This window comes from Mycteria americana, chromosome 3, assembly GCF_035582795.1.
Source record: "Mycteria americana isolate JAX WOST 10 ecotype Jacksonville Zoo and Gardens chromosome 3, USCA_MyAme_1.0, whole genome shotgun sequence".
Lineage (NCBI taxonomy): Eukaryota > Metazoa > Chordata > Aves > Ciconiiformes > Ciconiidae > Mycteria > Mycteria americana.
Window position 1 is genome coordinate 77,869,845 of NC_134367.1, and position 22,347 is coordinate 77,892,191.

A 22,347-nucleotide genomic window follows, 5' to 3' on the forward strand; every position below is an offset into this window, starting at 1 on the left:
ACAAAACAGTGCAACTGAGGATGCCAGTCTCCTCACAGAGAAATATACTCTGCAGTACGTAGGAAAAACATTTCTTACAGGACTTTCACATTTAAGATAGACACCACATCTTTGGCCTGGCAATTTTAAAGGATACCAATAATCAGAGTTTGTTGTACTTATACTGAATAATAAAAATTTCAGCAATTCATTCAGGGACGGCCAGGGCCTAATCATAATACAGCAGGCTAGGGTACAGCATAATAGTCAGTCTCAGGTGGGAAAGGCCTTTTTCAAAATTCTGAACTATTCATTCATTCTATGAATGCCTGACTGAATGCCAAGCAATCCAAATGGACTGCTCAGATGGTCTAGTTAGCTTGAGAATACCTCAGTATAAGGTGATAGGTTGGAAGATGATAGCTTTAGCAAAATTTAACAGAATATTCTCTTCTTCTCATGTCATTTTCTGTCTTGATGGAATCTGAATTTGTAGAACTGCCCTATCCTAAGAGCTGATTCCTGTGAAACACTGGGAAAGGTGAAAGCTGAGAACGTTACACACATTAAAGCAAAATAAACAACATGATGGAACTACTGACATCAGAGATTATGGGCTCTCACAGTTATTCCCCAATTAAAATATTCCTGCCAATATAGGTTTTTATATTAAGGATGTTTATCACAAGAATTTTTGAGAAAGTCCTCAGAACAGCAGAATTAAAAAGAAAAAAAATTATATAGACATTATATGCATTCCTTAGATTTTCCTTGTATTCATGGACTAATTAAGGAACGGGGGGATTATGGTTCTCTTAGAAAATCAAATACAAAATTCTATTGATGTATTTTACTATTGAATAGGCACTACGAAGCATTAAGGAATTGATGTCCATATTACATTTTTAATCTGCTTTATGGAATATTTGAGATGTGCGTACAACATCCCACTATTTGTTTGTAGTAGTCAATTTAAACTATTTCAGGAAACTTATGCATTATATATGAAATACTTAAAGGTCCAGCTGAATAAACACTCAAGTTTCCCATCAACTTCAAAGATCTACAAATAAACTTTGTACACAATTTAAAGTGAAAACTGTGTATTACATGCATCTGTCCTTTTTCATTTACAATGCTATTCTGCCTTATCTAAAGTAGATAAGTTTTGGATCTTTCTGTATTAAATAATTGTAGGTGGAGAGATGAAGAACTTCATACATAATATTTCTCCACAATATATATTTATGGCCACTCAGACAGGTTTTATTCTCAACACTTACTGTACCAAGTTCATGTGTCATGAACCCAGAAGCATTTCAGAACATAAGGCTAGTAAAGCTGTTGTGAATGCCCATGAATACTTTTGGAGGAGGGGTGAAATATTATGATACCTAGATGTTCTAGAGGAGAAATACAGAGTTTAATATCAGGGTATGCATATATTTTTTTTTTAGATAAAATCCAATTACATTGTTAAAGCATTATTTTTTAATTATGATGTTTTTATCAACTATAGCTAAAATGTAGTCTTAAGTTGCTAAATGAAAGCACATTCACTTGCTGCAAGTGCTCATTTAGAAACAAACTAGCATGAATTAAAACCACATATGTAAGAAATGGTTGTCTGACATAGGAAACTGCTAAAAAGAAGTTCTGGGGGATATTGCTGATGATGCAGAAGTCAAAAGAATTAATTTTTTTCTTTGTTAAAGGAATGTGATTTCCTTCAAAATAAACTGCATGGTGCTAATCCTTCTGAAAATAAATGGGCAGATTTTAGAAATATACTCTCAGAGAGAAAAATTATTGTATTCTGCTTTACATTAATATAAAAACAATTTCACAACATGAGGAAAAAGTTAATCCACACTCCTATTAACACTTCACCCATGAAAATCAAATCATAGCATTTGATCTTGCTCTCACTGAATTCAGCGTATTGAATTTAGAAAGACAACCTCATCACAGCTAAGTTCGGCACTGGCCCTGCTGCTCTAATTAGACTTTAACAATATTAGTTTCTTTTTTCCCTCATCTTTTTACTTCATTTCCCTTGACTGGAGTGCAATTTCACCAAAATGTAGTAGACTAATCATTAACTGGCAGCAGCATATAGACTGAAACTTTAAATTGACAATCGCAGCAGAATACTAGAAATTTATAGAAGCATAACCGTTTCTTCTGCTGGGTGTGTGATAATTGTTTTTCTGCTCATTTACATCCAAAAGTAATTAAACTCTACAACAAAACTATGTACTGTAGTGTGGGTGCAAAGTCTGCTGTTTGGAGGTTATGCAGAGATTCCATGAAAACATCATGGTGGGAACTGTCGTTCATTTGTGTTGTCACTTCCTAAAAATTTGCAGAAACATACCCTTGAAAGAATTAGGTCACACAAAATGTGGCCTAAGGGCTTCTCCTTTCTGCTTTCCCCGGTGGAGTTCTGCAGCTGATGCGATAAAAACTGTTCTACATCAATAATTTTTTGAGTTTACATTTCCTGAAAAATTTATTTGGTTTATGGAAATAAACCATCTTTATCATTCAGTGGGAAAATTTCCTTGTCTTTCCTTCCAGATCTGGTTTCTCAATACAAATGCAGTGGTGTTACAATGCACATAAAGGTGTATAATAAATGTCGGCAACAGTAATGATCTTCTGAATCCTCTTATGATGGTTGTAGTTAAAGCTGTGCATTAAAAATGCATGTCACAGTAATGTAAGAAAATGATTACAGCAAACTTTGCTTTCCCTGTATATTACAACTTACATATAAATAAATACAACTTCAAAGCTGAGAAATTTTCTTTCTCATGACATTTCTTACCGAAGTCTCACAGTGTTTCATGGTCACATGTGCCTTTTCCTGTTAGAGGGGTAATGGATAGCTGTTGTTTTCTTGTACCTCTGGTACTGTGAAAAAAGTTATGAGATAGAAACATAGCTAGTACTTTTCGTGTTGAAAATAAGCTAATTAATCACTGTAGTGGGCAGGGAAAAGCTAACTCCCTCTCTCTCTCATTTAGCCTTCTGAAACTCATTGATTTACATGGTGAGGCATGAATATAGCTGAGAGCAGTATTAGGCCCTTCACTTCTTAATACTTTGTACACGCTTGCCTTGCTTCCTTGCTTCTTTAGTTAGGAAATGGTTTGATATAAATAAACACACTTTAGTCCTGATTTTGCAATCACTTATACACTTGCATGACAGTTTCCCTGAATCAGACTTATATCTGCTTACGATACCAAGAACTGCATTTTATGTAGCATGAGATTTATCTTATTGAGAAATTTTGCATTAATTTTTTTGAATTCCATTTTCTGAAGCTTCTGATACACGTACTTAAATATTTTCTTTATCTCCCTTTATTTTCTCCTCCTTTTTTTTTCAGATTTCTTTGGGTTTGTTTATTTTTCTGTAATATCTTGCTTAAGCTTACAATGTTACAGATGATGCTAACATCTAATTTATGTTTGTTCACTTTGTCTTATGGTCACAGAAGTTATTCTTGAATATTTGGAAGGACGTCTTATGAGTACAACACAGAAAGACCAACTTCATGCAATCTCTATAGATTGTGCAGTACAATAATATCTTTAACTGTTATTGCAATATAAATAAATAAAAAGACAAAGAATAAGCTTGTATCACTTTTAGATCAGTTATTATGTCTGTAAAAACATAAACAGCCATAAATAAATGAAGATAGATGCAGAATAACCATCTGTTAGGAAGTTAGTTCAAGTCAAAACACTTAAAACTTGGCACTGTAGATTTATTCATGTAAATCTGTATTTAGGCATTTAAATATCTAGCCTCATGTACAGATGTTCTGATTCACTGGAGCCTTCATTTGGGAACTGCTAAGGGCTCCGGATCAGCCCACTCAGGTAGCTGTCAAAAATTGCATTCAGGTGCTAAACTTTGGGTCTCTTTGAAAACATTGGCACAAGTTCATAGTCTAACAAAAGGTCTGTCTTACAGCTTCTTCCTTGCCAAATTATAAGCAGAGAGGTCAAAAGAGCCTCTCTCCATGAGTAACTAATTTGATAATTAGGTGAAATCTCCCTGATCATGAAGGATGTAGATTTGAAACCACATAGGCTGAACGATGCTGGACTTGTTTCCTGCTTCCTGGGAGGATGCTTCACCACTAGGTCTTCAAACAATAAAAATTAAGGCAGCTATTGCTGCCCTTGCTTATCTTTTTTTGCCTGCGTTCCCAAGAATACAAGGCTTAATGGGTCACAAGGTTATTCTGTTCTGCAAGTCTCCCCCCCCGCCCAACTCCCATAACTTTTAAACTCATTGTCCAAATTCAATCAAACTGGGAAAGGGGCAGAGTTTCTGGAAAAATAAGCAGCTGGGTAGAGGGGAGAGATCCAAATTCATGCCCACAGTGAGAGAAATGTTAGTAGGGTATACAAGACATACAAGGTGTCAGAACAGGCCTTAGCTTATACTATCTTTTAGCTGGTAGAACTTGTGGGAAACACATTATCATTGTAAAGAGATGTAGCACAAAACCAGCACACATCCATGGGAAACAGGTATCATTACTGTCTTGTGGCACAACTTGCTTTTAAAGAAATCATTCAGTCTCACCCAGAAGGAATGGCAATAGATATCTACCCTCAGCAAAACTTCTGGGCTGTAGCTCCAGGTTGGATGCAAATATTAGAATCTCAGAGAAAAGCAAGATTTTAGGCACTGTTGTGCTTGCTGTTCCCTGCTGGCTACCTTTGTGAGACTCACTGATCAGCCTTTCACTTACTTGGACACTGTTCTTGGGAATGTAACTCTTACTTTATGCCGTGAGGTGAATCTAGTACAGCCCTACCAATTCTCCTGCAGAGCCCATGTGACAGATATTAAGTGTTGAAATTCCTAACTTGGTCTGAAATTTCCATTCCAACTATAAGAGATGTATACCATGATGTTGTCTCCTGGCCTGTGTCTCTCATTCTGCCTGACTGTTTTCACAGTTGTCTTCCATGGATGTGTGAAGTTAAGTCAGTCTGTTAGCTGAAAACTGTGAGTGCTATTATTGTTCCTCTCCTATAAAATCAAGTTCTTATCTTATTGTACCATTTCCCCTACAGAGCTAGAACCATAAACCCTATGTGAGCCAATGTGAGCTGCTAGGTATGGATCTATTACAATAGTGAGGATACGTAAACAAACTGATATTAGCTTGATTTCTTCCATGACTTCTGAGGATTCAGTGACAGTGGTTATAATCTCTGCCAGACAACTATTAGCAGTTTCAGGAGCTGTTCAGGCAGATGGCTGAAGCACTAGATCTGATAACAAGCATGCCTAAAATGACTTACTACTCTTCAGCATTTTTTGACATTAAGTAGAGAGGAAAGCTTATGCCTCTCTAAAATGAGGGTATTACCAAACCAGCAAGAGATCTCTGGATTACTCTATTTTTTATTCATACGATTAAAAGGAAGGAAGACAACAGAAGAGGAGAGGTCTCAAGCACTGGGAGGCTGTTGGTACCTCTCCTCTCATGGACTAGTAACAGCTTCAGTTCACCTTCTCCATCTTAAAAGTCAATTCTTAAGCTGATAGCACACATTCCTGTAGGAGCCCTATACTTACATTAGTAAGGTTGACATTCCCTTCTAATCATTTCCCAAAGTAAACTTGTAAGTAGGTGAGATTCTTACTCAGAACTGTAAAGCAAAGATACTGGGTCCTAGCTACAGACGTGCAGATAAGCCTATCTACCTTTTCACCATGTTTTGCTACAAAATGACAATGGAAACTCCACAGGCTCAGATATAACATGTCGATTGGCATCCAGTGGGATACTTTAAATTACACTATAGAGTAACTATGCTAATCCATAATGCATATATTCATATAAATTAGAACCTTTATGGAGCATACTTAAGAAAATTAACTAGCCAAATGAATGTCCTTGGCTTCCCTTCCTCCACTGGCAGCCTTTGTTTGTCTTCTACTCCACCCATGTCCACATTCTTGTCCCTGGGACAAGAATTGTCTATTTTACTTATCAGTCAAGCGCCCAATAAACTTTGGCTGTGCTAGGACAAGTAATTCAGGAAGACCTTTCCAGATATCACCATTCAGTGATGAAATTTCTTGGTGACTCATCGAGAATTTTGCTCACATGAATTTATGGAGACTAGTATGTGTTATTCTTTTCCCTTAAAATAACATCCCACAGTTTCCTTCAAAAGTCATCATTCTGCAGTAGCTGCTGTTGTCCAAAAATGCTCAGTGATATTTTTCTGAAGCAGTTTTCTGTTACTCTTGAGGTAGTGCTTCCACGGGTACCAATTCAGCACTGCAGCTGCAGGGTTGGATCAGAGACCTGTAAACTCGCTGCAGCCATTAGCATGAAACAATGTAGGAGGTGAAACAGCCGTCTGTGGCCTGCTGGAGAGAGGCAATAAAGGAATTTTGTGAGGTGTTACTTCTCCCTTTCCTCTGGAGGCTGACCCTATCTACTGAGCAATAAGCATTCCAGGAAAACTGCAAGAGAATATTACTCTTGAAATATGTCCCACTTACATATTCATCATGCTGTCTTCCAGGTTATCTTTTCAATGTGTCCAAATTTATCTAAAAAAACCCCTCATGACTTTCCTTTGTAGGAATGGCCATTTCATTGTTATAAATGTAAAGCTAGTTATAATGTGTGCATGTACTCTCATATCATCCAAGTGTGAGAAAGCATATTTAAGTTGCCAGGCAAGAATTTTCTTGACAGCTTTTTACTTTTGTTCTTCATTATAATACATGAAAATGCAAACTTACAAATATTCAAACACATTGTGCTCTGCCGTGCTATTTAACTGATTTCTTGGCTGTTAGTTATAAAGCTCTAGGCTAGCCTGAGCTGACCAAGACCATTGAGCCATTTCACTTACTTCTCTTGTCTCTTCCTCCCTGTCCTGACATGCATCTGTGTCTCTGTGTATATGAGCTGTTTTCCTTCTGAAGCTGAACAGTTGTAGGCTTGTCAGGCACCAGGGCTGGAAGGGCTGTAAGATGCATGAATGGTGAATAAAAAATTAAAATTGTAACTACAAAATGTAGCAAGTTTTAGCTACATATTGGAGAACTTAAGTGGTCATATTTGCCAGGATTGGCTGGAGAATAACAAATTACAAAATTTCTAATCCTGTGCCTTAAGGCTCTGGCACAGCAACATATCAGGATAGCAAACACTCACATAACCACTGCAAGGGAGATGAACTTACTGTAAATCATACACTGCCATCAGCTTATAGATACACGATATTTGCAGCAGTTTAGGGCAAGCAAATACAAATTCACCTGAGAAGCAAAGATTCTTTTTCAAACTTTACTGTTCAGGTTCACTGCTTTTGTAATGAAGTGAATGGGTATTAAGAAAAGTATTACAAACTGAACTAGAAGTGCTGCATTGTTAGCAGTTGGAAGTTTTCTACGTGATGGCACCTGTACAGATATCACAAAGGTATTACTAGTGTTAACTGGGATCCAATTTACACTGCCGAGCATGTCATGTATCCTGTTTGCACACAGAAAAGCCATTTTTACTTCTACGCATAGTCCCAGAACAGACAAGTTTAAAGGTCTTTTTCAGTAAATGTGTAAAAACAAGTATGGCCTTAAGAGATTATGTGCTTATGGATGATTGCAACTCTTCAGGTGTAAGCAATGTAAGAAATAGCAGCATTTTTTTTCCTATACTCATACATGCCAACAGTAAAATTGTATCATGGACACTGTAAATCAGAAAAATATATTCTTAATTCTTTCTCCTATAGCTAAGACCTATGATTGCTTTTTATTTTTTCAGAAAAATACTATCTGGAATGGGAAAAAAGATTCTGCATTAACAATTTTTACTGGAACAACACCATTTTCTTAAAAAAATGAACAAAAGTAATAAGGCATAATAAATATATATTTTTATATATTAAAAATAATTTTATCTTAAAATATTGTAATATATATGAATAATAGTTTTATCTCAAAAAAACTGCTAACCATTTCCCATCCTCTTGTTTTTATACACACCTGTTGTGTGCAATTACTTGTTACAGACAATTGTATTTAGGCATCACTAAAATGCTTGTGTTTTAATAACTTAACATGGCAATCCCTTTGTGAAAAATTTAGGAGTACATTTTAAAAAACACAGTCTAGAGTCTATGATACCTATAGTGGCATAGTAAATAATGATTTCGTATTGGATAGTAAAAGAAGTAATCATATAAAAGTTGCATAAGTGGCGAAACAAAAGGTTTTGCTGTGTATTGCAAGAGTGTGACAGTGCTAAATCTCAGTGGGTGGTCTAAGTACTGGGTCAGGTTACTGGAAAAACGTGTAAATATCTTTGGTCTTTGTGCATAGCCACTGATGTTATCAATAGCACAGTTACTATTAATTGCCATTGCAGTTCAGTTTCTTTCTGGTTTTTTTCAAATTCAGTGAAGTGGTTCTTCTTAGACAAATGAAAATAGCAGACAGTTCAGGAGCTCACAGTATCAGCATGCTCCACTATTTGAGTCCCTGCAGTCTTGATGGCAAGCTAGACAAATAAGCAGTTGTACCTGAGATGGTTGACTTTTACTAACCATTGAGATGGGTTATGCATTTTCACAACATGCCACCAACCAACCTCCCTTTCACTGATTTATCTCAGGAGAAATACATGCTCAGAGATATACATGGTTCCTTAGTTAATTCAATATCAGTAAAAAGTGCTAAACGGTTCTCTAAAGGAAGATATTTACATGCCAATATTTAAAATAACATTTTAAAAGTTAGCTTAGCTCAGAACAAGATTTGAAGGACTCGGTAAGCTATACTGGAGAGCTGTCATACCCCTGTTCCTCAAATTGCTCTTCCTTCAGCTTACTACTTAATAAATTAAAATGACACAAAAAGATGCAAAGTTTAAGTGTTTGGGATTACTATCTGCTGTACTTTCTTTTTGTTCAGCTGCAGTCTCATGCTAGTCGTAGTATGTCCTCACTAAACTGTGTGCCACAGAATACAGGAGCGCCTTCTTGGCATATCAACATACAGTCTCTTCAAGCATCACTTCAGAAGACTGAAGTGATATACAAGAAGAGTACGTTTCTATAACCTGAGATATTGGCTTTTTTGCAGTTAACTTTATTTCCCCCATCTACAAGAACGGCTGGAAGGAGAATCCAGGGAACTACAGTCTGACCTCAGTGCTGGGGAAGGTTATGGAGCACATAATCTCGAGTGCCATCACACGGCACATACAGGACAACCAGACGATCAGGCCCAGTCAGCATGGGTTTACGAAAGGCAGGTCCTGCTTGACTAACCTGATCTCCTTCTATGACAAGGTGACCTGCTTAGTGGATGAGGGAAAGGCTGTGGATGTTATCTACCTAGACTTCAGTAAAGCCTTTGACACGGTTTCCCACAGCATTCTCCTGGAGAAACTGGCTGCTCATGGCTTGGATGGGCGTATGCTTTGCTGGGCAAAAAACTGGCTGCATGGCTGGTCCCAAAGAGTGGTGGTGAATGGAGTTAAATCCAGTTGGTGGTCGGTCACAAGCGGTGTTCCCCAGGGCTCAGTTTTCGGGCCAGTTCTCTTATCTTTCTCAATGATCTGGACAAGGGGACTGAGTGCACCCTCAGTAAGTTTGCAGATGACACCAAGTGGGGTGGGAGTGTTGATCTGCTGGAGGGTAGGAAGGCTCTAGAGAGGGATCTGGACAGGCTGGATCAATAGGCCAAGGCCAGTTGTATGAGGTTCAGCAAGGCTAAGTGCCAGGTCCTGCACTTGGGTCACAACAACCCCATGCAACGCTACAGGCTTGGGGAAGAGTGGCTGGAAAGCTGCCAGGCAGAAAAGGACCTGGGGGTGTTGGTTGACAGCCAGCTGAATATGAGCCAGCAGTGTGCCCAGGTGGCCAAGAAAGCCAATGGCATCCTGGCTTGTATCAAAAATAGTGTGGCCAGCAGGACTAGGGAAGTGATTGTGCCCCTGACCTCGGCACTGGTGAGGCCGCACCTCGAATACTGTGTTCAGTTTTGGGCCCCTCACTACAAGAGAGACATTGAGGGGCTGGAGCGTGTGCAGAGAAGGGCAACGAAGCTGGTGAAGGGTCTGGAGCAGAAGTCTTATGAGGAGCAGCTGAGGGAACTGGGGCTGTTTAGCCTGGAGAAAAGGAGGCTGAGGGGAGACCTTATTGCTCTCTACAACTACCTGAAAGGAGGTTGTAGAGAGGTGGGGGTCGGTCTCTTCTGCCATGTAACAAGTGATAGGACAAGAGGAAATGGCATCAAGTTGCACCAGGGGAAGTTTAGATTGGATATTAGGAAAAATTTATTCACCGAAAGGGTTGTCAAGCATTGGAAGAGGCTGCCCAGGGAAGTGGTTGAGTTCCCATCCCTGGAGGTTTAAATACACATAAAGATGTGTAGATGTGGAGCTTAGGTACATGGTTTAGTGGTGGACTTGGCAGTGCTGGGTTAACGGTTGGACTTGATGATCTTAAAGGTCTTTTCCAACCTAAACGATTCTATGATTCTATGATTCCCAACGCATTACAGCTTTCCTTATGAAACTAACTTTGATGTGAGAAGATCTCAGGCATTCAGCACGTTGGGCTGGATGCTGCTAGGCCTCTTGCTTTCTTCATGCTTGGGACCCTTTTGAATAATAGGTTAAGCAACAAAAGGTACAGGTGTCATTTAGACAAGAAGAAGGGTGAGTGTTTTGCAGTTAGAGTCACTAATGAAATAGTTCTTCTTCTTCACTTGACTTCACTTCACTATGTGCACTTCCTATATTGCTTTCCAGAGGCTTCAACTTTCACAATTCAAAAGCTGTGAATCTGCAGAAACACCACACCTAGGGGATATGGTTTTCTTTTTTTTTTACCTGTTTTACATTCTTGTAAGTAAAGACTACACATTATAATACATTTTAGTTGTATGAAAATTGGCTTTTTTCTGTTTGCTTGAAAAGCTGTTATAAATTCAAATGTATGCTTTTCTTAATGTAAAATGAATAGCTGTTAACTAGCTTTTGATAAGTATTTATTTTTATGTCCTTCCTGTTCTTCATAAAAAGAATGTAAATTCATATCTTGGAAAGGCAATTTTTATTTATATTTTTAATCTACCATATGCATTGATCCAACTGGAAAAACTCAGAAAGAAACAGTAAGGAGATTACTCGATGTACTTTAAAAATGTATATATTACAAAAATTTAAAGGGATACCAGAAGGAGATATCCTTATCCTTATAGTACAGATATCTGGGAGAGCAGGGTGTTCCTTTCTGTCTGAGGATTTTATTTTATCTTGAGGATAAAATAGTACATTCCAGTTTCAGTGCTAGCTGTCCTTTAAACTGCACAAATTCTTTCCTTGTCCCACAGCAATGAAAGAAATCTTGGCGAATCCACGCAGTCATTCATAGATTCCATCTCCTTGTCCCTTCTCAAATCACTGCTAAAACACCCTCACTTGACTTCGAGTTCTTGCTTATTTTGCTTAATTAGGGAACAGAAAAACTAGAAAACTAGCAACTTCAGGCATATCCAGCAACTTATAGGCATATCTAACAACTTGCTCCCATAATTTTGATGGGAAATTTTTAATATTTTGACCTATTTTTGATATGGTTGCATTCCAATGACAATAAAGGGCTCACCCTTCTGTCACAAAGTTATAAAAGCAGTCATTGAAGTCATTTAGTTGTCAATGAAATTTTTCATGGGCAAGCTATACCAAATAGGGTCCTTAAATGGTAATGATTTAGAACAGTGAATTTTGACACAACAAATTCCATTAGTACGTGACAGATGTACACACACATCAACAGTTATTAACACAAAGTAATGAATTACTGAGCTTTTTGCTTGTAACGAAAAACCTAGGACTTTCCCTCAAAAGCATTTTGGTTACATTAACAAAAATCTTCCAATGGGGGAAAGAGGATGGATTGTCAAGCATCTTGAGTTTAAGTATGAATAAACTCAATGTTACAAATTGGCTGTTGTAGGATTATGTTTCATACTGAAATCAGCAATCTTTAAGGCATTTTGGGACTTCCAGCTTTGTCACTTTGAATTACGTTAAAAAATAAATTATGTTTATTACACACACACACAAAGATTTTTTTTTCCATGGTTTTAATTCCTTTTGCATTAATTACGCTATATTTGGATGAGAATTTAATGTGACAAACAAACGTATTTCACATCAGCCCAGCAAAGCTATGCAAATTTTGCACACACAAACATGATTTCCAGCTAAAAAATAGTATTTACTTTGTACTAGCTTATATACATCCAAAACTGGAAGAACATCAGATTCACATAAGTGGTGCAACTCTTGTTGCACTTTAAGCATGATTTGTGACCTAATGTGTTATTTTGCAACAGTAAACAGTGTACCAAGGCCACAGAGATCTCAGCCTCCAGTTTCTGTTCCCTTGTTGAGCATGCTGTTTATCTAAGATTATTTAATACTGCTTTGTTTGATATTGATCAGTAGCACAAACATAGACAAAGTTCAAAGTCTAAATTCATTGGAGAAGTTTAAGTACTTATAGAGGAGAAAACCCACAATAATATTCTCTTATTTTTTACCTCATTGGTCAAATATGTTTGCTAATATAATTTGTTACAAAATGTCTGATTTCTTTTTCATTTTTGTACTTCTATTAAAAAAAAAAAAAAGTCTGGGCTTAGAAAGGATTACATCTGATGTTGCTAACATTTCCTGGAAATGGAAAACTGTGATAACAGCTGCTGTCTTGGCTCATTTTCAGTTGGGTTTTTTGGTTTGTTGGCTTTGTTTTTTTTAAGCTGCAGCAATTTACAAGTAGTTACAGCTATCTCTAGTAGGCTTACATCATTAGTAAAACATCGTAAGTCAGTCAAATGTTGCCTTTCCAATCAGAGCACTTCCTCCACTTACTGAATTGTTGACTTTCTTAATAGTATTTATAGTAACAGCACTTACATTTTAAAATAAATGCTAATTTATGAAATAACGAAAAGCTAGCTGCATATGGAAGATAACTATAGAAAGAATCTATATTTTATGCTAAAGCAAAATGCCTTCAATGAGAATTAAGAATATGTTGGAAGCATCTTAGATAGATAGATAGATAATACCTAGCTGACTGATACCCACCTGGAGTACTGTGTTCAGCTCTGGGACCCCCAACGTAAGAAGGACGTGGACCTGTTGGAGCAAGTCCAGAGGAGGGCCATGAAGATGATCAGAGAGATGGAGCACCTCTCCTATGAGGCCAGGCTGAGAGAGTTGGGGTTGTTCAGCCTGGAGAAGAGAAGGCTCCGAGGAGACCTTGTAGCAGACTTCCAGTACCCGAAGGGAGCCTACAAGAAAGCTGGAGAGGGACATTTTACAAGGCTGTGTAGTGATAGGACAAGGGGTAATGGCTTTAAACTGAAAGAGGGTAGATTTAGATTAGATATAAGGAAGAAATTCTTCACTATGAGGGTAGTGAGGCACTGGAACAGGTTGCCCAGGAAAGTTACGGATGCCCCGTCCCTTGGAAATGTTCAAGGCCAGGTTGGATGGGGCTTTGAGCAACCTGACCTAGAGGAAGGTATCCCTGACCATAGCAGGGGGTTTGGAACCAGATGGTCTTTAAGGTCCCTTCCAACCCAAACCATTCTATGATTTATATCAAAAGTATAAAATTGTTTTTTTCCTAAGACCTATGATGAGCAGAAATGTCTCTATATTAGTATTCTTTTTAAATTCCAAGCGTACATGCTTTCTTCTTGGATTGAAACATTCTTCTGCAATCTCTGCAGTACTGTAGCATTGTAAAGTGATAAACACTCAGCACTAGTGATGAAAAATAGAAGGAAGAGCCAAGTAAAGCAAGAGACAGGGAACTCTAAGTGTTGATAGTGTCAAAAACAGGTCTGTGCATATTCAAAGATTTGGCCTCCTTAAGGTATATTATTCCTTTCATCTTTAATGTTTTAAAGTGCTTTGAAAGATATATGTTAATTTTTTTTAAATTATGTTTTCATAGTTACAAGTTAGGCTGTTAATGAAATTTTATTAATTTTTCAGCCAAATCTGTGCCTCTTTCTTCAGTATATGATTAAGCTTCCAAAAGCAATGTTATATAGGCAGGTTAGAATCTGCTACTATGCCAAAAGTTTAGGTTTGTTTTGTATCAAAACAGATAATAATTCTCCCTATGAAATTTGTAACTTCAGCAAATCCTCGTTCGCCAAATATGTTTTAATATTTAAGGAGTAGCACTTCCCTTCATCACATTTGAAATGGCTGGTGAAAAGCTCTGCCAGCTCAAGGGGATCTCTGCACCATTTCTCATTCTGGGATTACTTGGTACTAAGCAACTGCAGATACTTCACCCTGAGCAACCTCACCTAACTTTGAAAATGGAGCTGACTTTCAGCAGGGCATTTGGACCAGATGGCTCCAGAGGTTCCTTCCAACATAAATTTCTCTATGAGCTCTTCTTTCCAAAGCTCTAGCTTTGGGACCAGCCTGCGTGAGGCCAGTTTGTGCTTCTGTGTGCACATAATCTAGTCGTGTCCTAAGAAACATTTAAAACTGTTGTTCACATTGCTCTGAGCTTTCAGGAATGGAACACAGGGTTTTCTGTCTGGGTTAGTAACAACCAGAAGTCATAACCTCCTGGTGGCTCTTCCTTCACCTGAGTGAAATGAACCAGCAATGTCCCTCTGTTTCTTAGCAGACAGGAGGGTTTTAGAGTCTTACCCTGTGACTTTTCTCAGACTTTCAATTAAATGAACAGGGAGACGGAACTACCTCATCCTTCCTGGAGCTGACAATTTCAAAGCACAGTTCTGAGTCATAGTGAGAGGAGTGGTGCAAAGGAGCCCTCCCTCCTCCCGCCGCACTGACTCATCAGGGGCTTTCATTTTCCACTCCAGTCAGGAAGCCAGCATCTTTTATGACAATTAAACTAATCCTAACAAGAGGACTTTGAAAAATTAATTAAGCTCTGAACTGTACCTGAACAGTGAACTTAGGCGATGCGAAACCTGACATAGATACATGTCAATCCGTAGCTGAAATCAGCTTCCATTTATTTCTTGGTATTGATGCTGACTCCTAGAAGGAAAAAAGTCCTGAAATTTTCCACAAAATATTTTAATGCTAGCTTGTACTGCTTAACTATATATTGTTCTGTGACAGGCTTTTCCGCAGAAATACAGTTCCATACTGAGAAATATATCTGCACTTTACAATCCCATCACTGTTGGTTTTTTGAAGTAAAAAAAATTATTCATTTAAGTGGTCAGCATGTTGGATTACTGTAATCATTTTAATTGCTGAAAATACCTGTTGGTTTGACTAGGATGAACTGAGCAACTTCAAAATGATTTTTACCATGGTTATATTTTACCATAAATAATACTTTCATCATCTACAATAAAAAGTCAAAAAGCATGATTTGTGACTGATCCTTTTTATGACTTGGAGCAAGTCACTTTACCTTTCAGCATCTGTTTCTCAAGATTCAAAAAGGGAGGAATGATGCCTGTCTTTCCAAGTAGTTTTATTGATTTATGTACAAAAAAAAACCCCAAAACAATTATACAAGAGCTCTCTGTTGTTAACTAGTAGAAGTTCAAAAATTTCTGCTAGGACCCACTTGTTCCAAGACAAGATGTTGAACTATATGTGTGTGTATATATGCACTTAAAAGTTCATCAGTAAAGAATAAAGAAATGGCCTTTGAGTTACAAGTTCATTAAAAACATTGCTTCAGCTGGGGACATGGGGCTTCCTTCACAGTCTCTTCAGAAATCTCTTTTCAGTATTATTCTGTCCTTCAACACTAAGCATTCCTCAGATATTTAACATTTGGGTAAATTCGAATATCCCAAGATCTACGACATCCCTACAACAACAGGTGTATGAAAACTCTGGTTTTAGTTTGTGCTTTCTGTGAAGCAGAACCTTGGGAACAGCCACCACCGGGAGTGAGCTCGGGTATCTGAGATACTTACAGAGAGGTACTTCGACGTATTTGGGGGATTAAAAAACCCTCTTTTCGAGATCTGGCCTGCACTGAAGTGAAATCTAATAAACTGAAATAATGTCTCGGACACTTTCAGATGCTAACAAATGTCCAGAGATAAGAATAGATCTGATTGAGCTTTAAGGGTTGGTTTACCTTTCTCGTCCACTCCAGGACTTCAAAACTGCCATATCAAGCTCTTAATGCATTGAGAGAAACTTGCTTGTCCTTCTTTAATGCAATACAATTTTATATTTGTAGCATTACCCTAGTCAAATTTTAGAATGACATGAGATGGAATACAAATAACACTAGAATTTCTTTAATATCCTGAATCATGAATAGAAGCATGTCTAGACTCAAATACAAACCATGTTTTGAAACAAAATTCAAATCCTCCTCTGTTCGCTGCCAAACGCTGAGTTCAGTCCCTGAGGGTCTGAGCAGGGTTTCCTCAGCTACAGCAGCTGGCATGGGCAGCGCTGACAGCAGAGCTGGGAGAGCCACTCCTGGGCTTGGTGTGCTGGGTGATTTCATCAGCCAGCGCAGGTCTTGACAGGTGCAAGGCCTTTCACTTCACTTTAAGGACCGTAAAACCCTTGGTGCATGATTTAGGAGACTGGGAACTAACTTTTTGATCCAGGAAGGGAAAATGAGATCTTTTCCTGATTGTAATCCTCTAGATCTGTTAGTATTCCTTCAAAGTGTTTCTTCTAAACATAGAAATAACATTTGCTCTGAAAAGAGTTCTTGATGCATGCTGAATTTGCCAGACATTTCACATTGAGACAAAGATATGACAAATGTTCTTCCTAGCATTTTCATGTTGATTTATTCTCCTTCACAAAGGACAACTTCATAAAGAGCTTGAATCAGATCCATGTTCACACTTTACATATGCAACATTTTTGCGGCTGACAAAGTTGGCTTCTCATGCAAACTAACTTGGAAATAGCGTTAAACCAGAGAAGGGCATGCCGAGACCACTATACTTCAGTAGCTGTTTTTTTCCAACTAATCATCATTATTATTATGACTAGATATTTACCCTTAGGTGCATTGGGCAGATCATTCTGACTCATCCGTTTAGTGGATGTTGTCCTGTTGGGTTAACGATTATCTTTTTTGTCTGAAAGATTTGTTAATTCCTATAACTGCATAGGATAGCTATTTTAGTACTTACCAGGTGACCTCGACGCTGACATAACCTTTCTGGTATTATTGGTTGTAGCTTGTGTCATGACATTAATGTGAATTATGGCTGTCTTGAGGATACAAACCTTCACATAGCACAGATGGTCTGTAGGAAAAAAAATTGTAATGACGGTCTGCACATGACACATTCAGTCTTCCCTTCTTCCCTTGCAGACTATTTCCTTTATCATTGCTTCATTCTCTTAGGCATCTTTTAATCAAGCATCTAAGGCATCATTTATTGTACAGATTATGCTCTATAATAAAGACTGTAACATGGGATTCTGGAAAATACCTCTGCTACCAGCATTATCACAGCGTCTTGTTGGCCTTCTCCAAACTTGCTTAGCAATATATCACCATTACTTCCAGAGAGCTGATTTTTTTACTACTTCTTTGAAAGAACGATGAAAGCTGTGTAAGCTCATTAGCAGAGCATGTGTGTAGGCTTAAAATTACAGATAATAGACAAATGGTTGGAAAGTCAGTAATTCCTTTACAAATTTGCCAAGACTTAGGTCAAGGTTCAGGGTTTCCTTTGCTCAAACCGGTGAAATCAGAAATTCCTCCAGGTGTTCTGGGGAGTGCTGGCAGTGCACATGCAACACAGGTGGTGAGGCACAGTTGATCTCAGTTGTTTTCTGCAAGAGCAAACCATGTTTAGTCTAAATTGCACTCAGTTGTGATGCGCTTTTCTTTTTGCATTAGTATTTTGTATAAGACAATCCTTTTATTTAATAGATCTTGGTGTTTTCTATGCACTCTCATAATCTGTTATTTCTAACATTACAGTAAATTCATTGTAGTAAATTTTGATGTCACAACCCTGGCTTCTCATGTCAGTGAAATAATTAGTTAATATATAGGAAAGTATTCATGTGCGTAAGAGTAACCATCACAAAAAAATTACTGCCTTTTCACTCGGAAGCCCAGTCCTTCTATGTCACATCTGTGTTTGTGTAAACATTTTACAAAAAGCAAAGTGACACGAATGTGTGTAAGGAGTTTGAAAAACTGATATACACATATACTCATAATTAACTTGGGGTGCAATCAGATATTTTACAGGAAAATTCAGCAAAAGGATAATTTTTACTCGTGTTCATCAGCTCTTTCTTCATGAGCACGGTTCTTCAGTTTTTACTGGTAACAAAGTCACAAACTTTAAATCCAGATCCTTGGGCTTAGATCCAGGAGAGGATGTGAGGATGAGTGCAGTTGTACATCTACACTCCATCAGCCTGGGGATGTGGAGGCAGCAGTGGGAGCAAAATCTGCCTTCGCCCTTGCGTGCGTCGTGTTTCTAATGCGAAAGGCAGGCACTACCTGAGACGCTGGTTGCGTTGTCTTGACAAATGCGTCCTTTGTTGTCCGGTTGAGAGTGTCAATGAGCAAGCAGCATTATTTGAGATTTAAATATATGACATGGGCACATTGCCACCACTGCCCGGAGGGAGGCCACTGACTGGTTGCATGTGGACTACCCTACAGCAGAGTGACAGCTGCCCCACCTGGCCACTACACCGCACCTGATCTGAGTACATTATGCTCCTGCCAAATTATTTTTGATATATGTCTTGGAATATACCCATATTAAGATAGTTTTCAGAATATTGTTTAAAACAAAGTGAAATATATTTTCCTCCTTTAAATGTCTCAGCATCATTGCCGGTGAAGTTATCTCTTATTCTTGTATTTTTTGTTGTCACAGTTGTCCACACTCATTTTTTTAAAGAATTATGCTGTGTGTGTATGAATGTGTGTCACCCTTGCTAGTCCATGTTAGAGAAAGTAGCAGTAAATGTTACTGCATCTGAGGGCTGCAATAATTTGTCCTTTTGACATTGACTTAACTTTCCACATTTTCCAGGGAGCAGAAATTGAATGAGTGCCAAGTTATACTCCAAATATCTCTTTTAGGCCACATGACATCCCCTCTATCAAAAACAACATATGTGTGTGAATATGATGTCTAACATGGAACAATCCCAAAACAACACCTATTTAAGATTTCGAACCGTAACAAGTTTAGTTTAAGTCACATTTTGTAGATAAGCGTTTATGCGTCTGGCAGTAGAATTTTGTCCTAAATAAGCAATGTTAGAAATAAAGAAGTAATGGTATTAAGAGATTAACTGTGTAAGAGAGTCCATCTTTATCTTATAAAAGAATGTGTTTATTTTTATTAGGATTTTCACTTAGATACTGAAGTAATGCGTACATAAACAAATTTTGAAGGCATACGAAGTCAGAGCTTGGCAGAGCCTTAAAGAGATACCAAAACCATTCTGTTTTCAAATTCATCTCTCTTTCGTGTCACAGAGCAAAGTTTCTAATAGAGGCACAGTGACTGACCAGCAATTGCAATTTCCTATGTCATTATTTCAGAGCATAACAGTACATTTTATATAATTCTTGGGTTTTTTTTGTTTTATTAACCAGTTAATTCAGGCGATGGGATAGACTACAGCCAGCAGAAGCGTGAAAATATTGGAGATCTGATTCAAGAAACACTGGAAGCCTTTGAACGCTGCGGTGGAGAAACTGCTTATATAAACATTAAATACATGATCCCTACTTATCAGTCGTGCATATTAAACTGAGTTGTATCAAATGGGATGATTCCATTTGTGTTCTAAAAAAACTGTATCTGACTCTGTATGGCATCTTGTTAGTCATGCTTTTTTTCTCTACAGCTGCTAAAATAGTGGCTTCTGGGGCATTAGAGTGTTAGCACTATTGTGAACAAAGCTTTCCAATACATAAATAGTGCCTGTTCCTTTGATTACAATGGTGTACTGTGCTTGTTTGTTCCCTGAAAGAATCGCGCCTTTATAACAGAGCTGACTCGAGCAGGAATCGGAGTTAAACCTTCACTTGTATAGACAATAAAACTATAATTTTCATACGCAATTCAGCAATTGCTGTTCTGTGTCCGCTTGCCCTGAGGGTGATGTCAGAGGCTGTAACAAGAAGAGTTTATGCTGACTGCTTAATAGGTGTTTGTCATGGAAGAGAAACACCAGTTCAGCAGTGCCTCTCTAGCAGCTGTGCCGAATAATGTGCACTGACATACAATAAAACTGTTGAATGTATATACCAATTACAGTGGGAAAATTTATATGGCCCATTATAAAGCACTGTCATAAAATTCATTCATGTTTCTTACACATTCCTGATCTCGGCTTCCAGGTGTTTACCTTTTCATGGAACTTGGGTTCCTCTTGGTGAACATCAGGCACAATCACAGTTTTGAAGAAAAAAAGCCCGGGCAGAACTTCAATAAATCAGATGGAAGATGGAGTGTACCTAGTGTATCAGTCCCTAGTGACACTTTTAATCTAGGCAAACACAGAATATACATGTATATTTTTAAAGGGCACTGGGTATTTTTTTTGTAACTGCAAGGTTGCTATTGCTTTTCTGTTATTATGGTATACATGTGTACAAACAATGTAACTGTTGTTACAGGAATCCCTTAGAATTTCCTACTCAGTTTCTCCCTGCGTACCCACAACACGGAATTGATATAATCATGGATTTAAGCAATGCTATTGAGATTGGCTTTATTGCTTTTTAAGCATTTCTGGGGAGTAAACCTACAAAAGAGAAAACAAGTTTTACAATTCTCAAGGACAACCATTTAAAAATATCGAGTCAGCTCAAAACAAATCAGGAGATACGAGCTTTGTCTAAAAAGCATGAGGCTTTTAAAAGTACAGACTTTGGGCTCATTTCGCTTTTATTACGGTTTCTGGAAGCTCTTAAAATGTATGCAAGTTGCACTTTCAAGTGTTTCTCTGTAACTGTTAGAGCTTGAAATGCACTCTTTGGTGTTAGACGCATGAGACTTTTTCCAAGTGCTTATCCACATCCATATTCACACCCTACAAGGCTTGCCTGTGTGAGACACGCAGCCCCTACCCTGCCCTGTTCTCTTGGGCGCGTACTGGAAGCGTGGGGAGCACCTTCCCACCTGCTGAATCTTTGAGCTGGATCTGTCGTTACACTGACATTAGACTTGCCTTTTTCTGTTCTGTGGGATCTTCAGCCGGAGGATTTTTTTTTCCTTTTACTTTCTTCTCTTTCCTGTAATTGAAAACAAGAGGAAGATTTTTACTCCTCCTGCCTCTTTGAGGAACTGCAGCATCAAGTGGTGCCACCAGCCACAAGCACTCACCAGTCCCTGGTTTAGGCATGGCTGCTGCAGGTGTACCTTTTTCCCAGGCTCCGGAGACATTTCTTTTCTCTTTGGTTTTTGGTTCTTTCTGAGTTTTCTTTTACGCATTGCCAGGGCTTCCCTCAAGTCCCTAGAGTTTCGGCAGTGCCTATCCTGTGACTAACACACACCTGTGATGGATGAGCACATCCAATACGCTGCCTCACATCTAGGTTATCTGCAAATCTTTCACCTCCTGGTCAGAAAGGAAGGTGAAGCCTGGCTGTAGGCCCATGTCTTGGCAAACTCAAGACTTCATCTTCAAACCTTGCAGCACAGAGTCTAGCAGGATACCACAGGGGGGGCTAAGGCTACATCTCCTCTTCCAAAAATGCCATTCTACAGAGCCACCCTGGCACTATCAGCTCAGCCTTCGTTTACAGTTTCTCCCTCTGTTTCCCCTCAGCAGACCCCTGTCCTGCATTGTCCCTGGCACCAATGAGCCATATTTTTTCATTTACTGGCACCTATGGGCTTGGTTACTGTGGCACTGCAGGTTTCCCGTGAGTACAAAGTGTGCTGGAGGACTGCCGCCTGGAGAGAGCTGAGTTATTCAGCTCAGAAACAAATCAGGCCCTTCATAAAAGGAATAATCCCAGGCCACCTTTCACTCCTTAGCTATTTGTATTCTGTCCTTAAGAGAAAGCCCAGTACTGCTCTTTGCCTGAGATCAAAAAACTCCTCAATAGCTGGCTTCAGTTCCCCCGCCGCTGCACCCCAGCCACAGAGCTGCTTGCAGAAAGGACAGTACGGGAAAGGGCTCTCGTCCCTGGGATTTCCCCATCCCATCACCCTTCTGCATCCCGGCAGCGCTGCTGAGGATGAGATGAAGTCGCAGGCTCCTCACCAGCTTTGTAACTCTGTTCCCTGACTTACTCTTTTTGCATGCCCTCCCCTTTAGCTCAACTAGGACAA

At 38.6% G+C, this 22,347-nt stretch overlaps 1 protein-coding gene across 1 annotated transcript in view; it reads left to right on the forward strand.

Annotated features, from left to right (window-relative positions):
• PACRG (parkin coregulated) overlaps positions 1-20,062 on the forward strand; it is a 265,638-nt gene extending 245,576 nt beyond the window's left edge. The window contains exon 5 of the mRNA XM_075497373.1: positions 19,656-20,062. Within this exon, the coding sequence (XP_075353488.1) occupies positions 19,656-19,816 (161 nt within the window). The 3' untranslated portion in view covers positions 19,817-20,062. The remainder of the gene's footprint in view (positions 1-19,655) is intronic.
• The last annotated feature ends 2,285 nt before the right edge of the window (positions 20,063-22,347 follow it).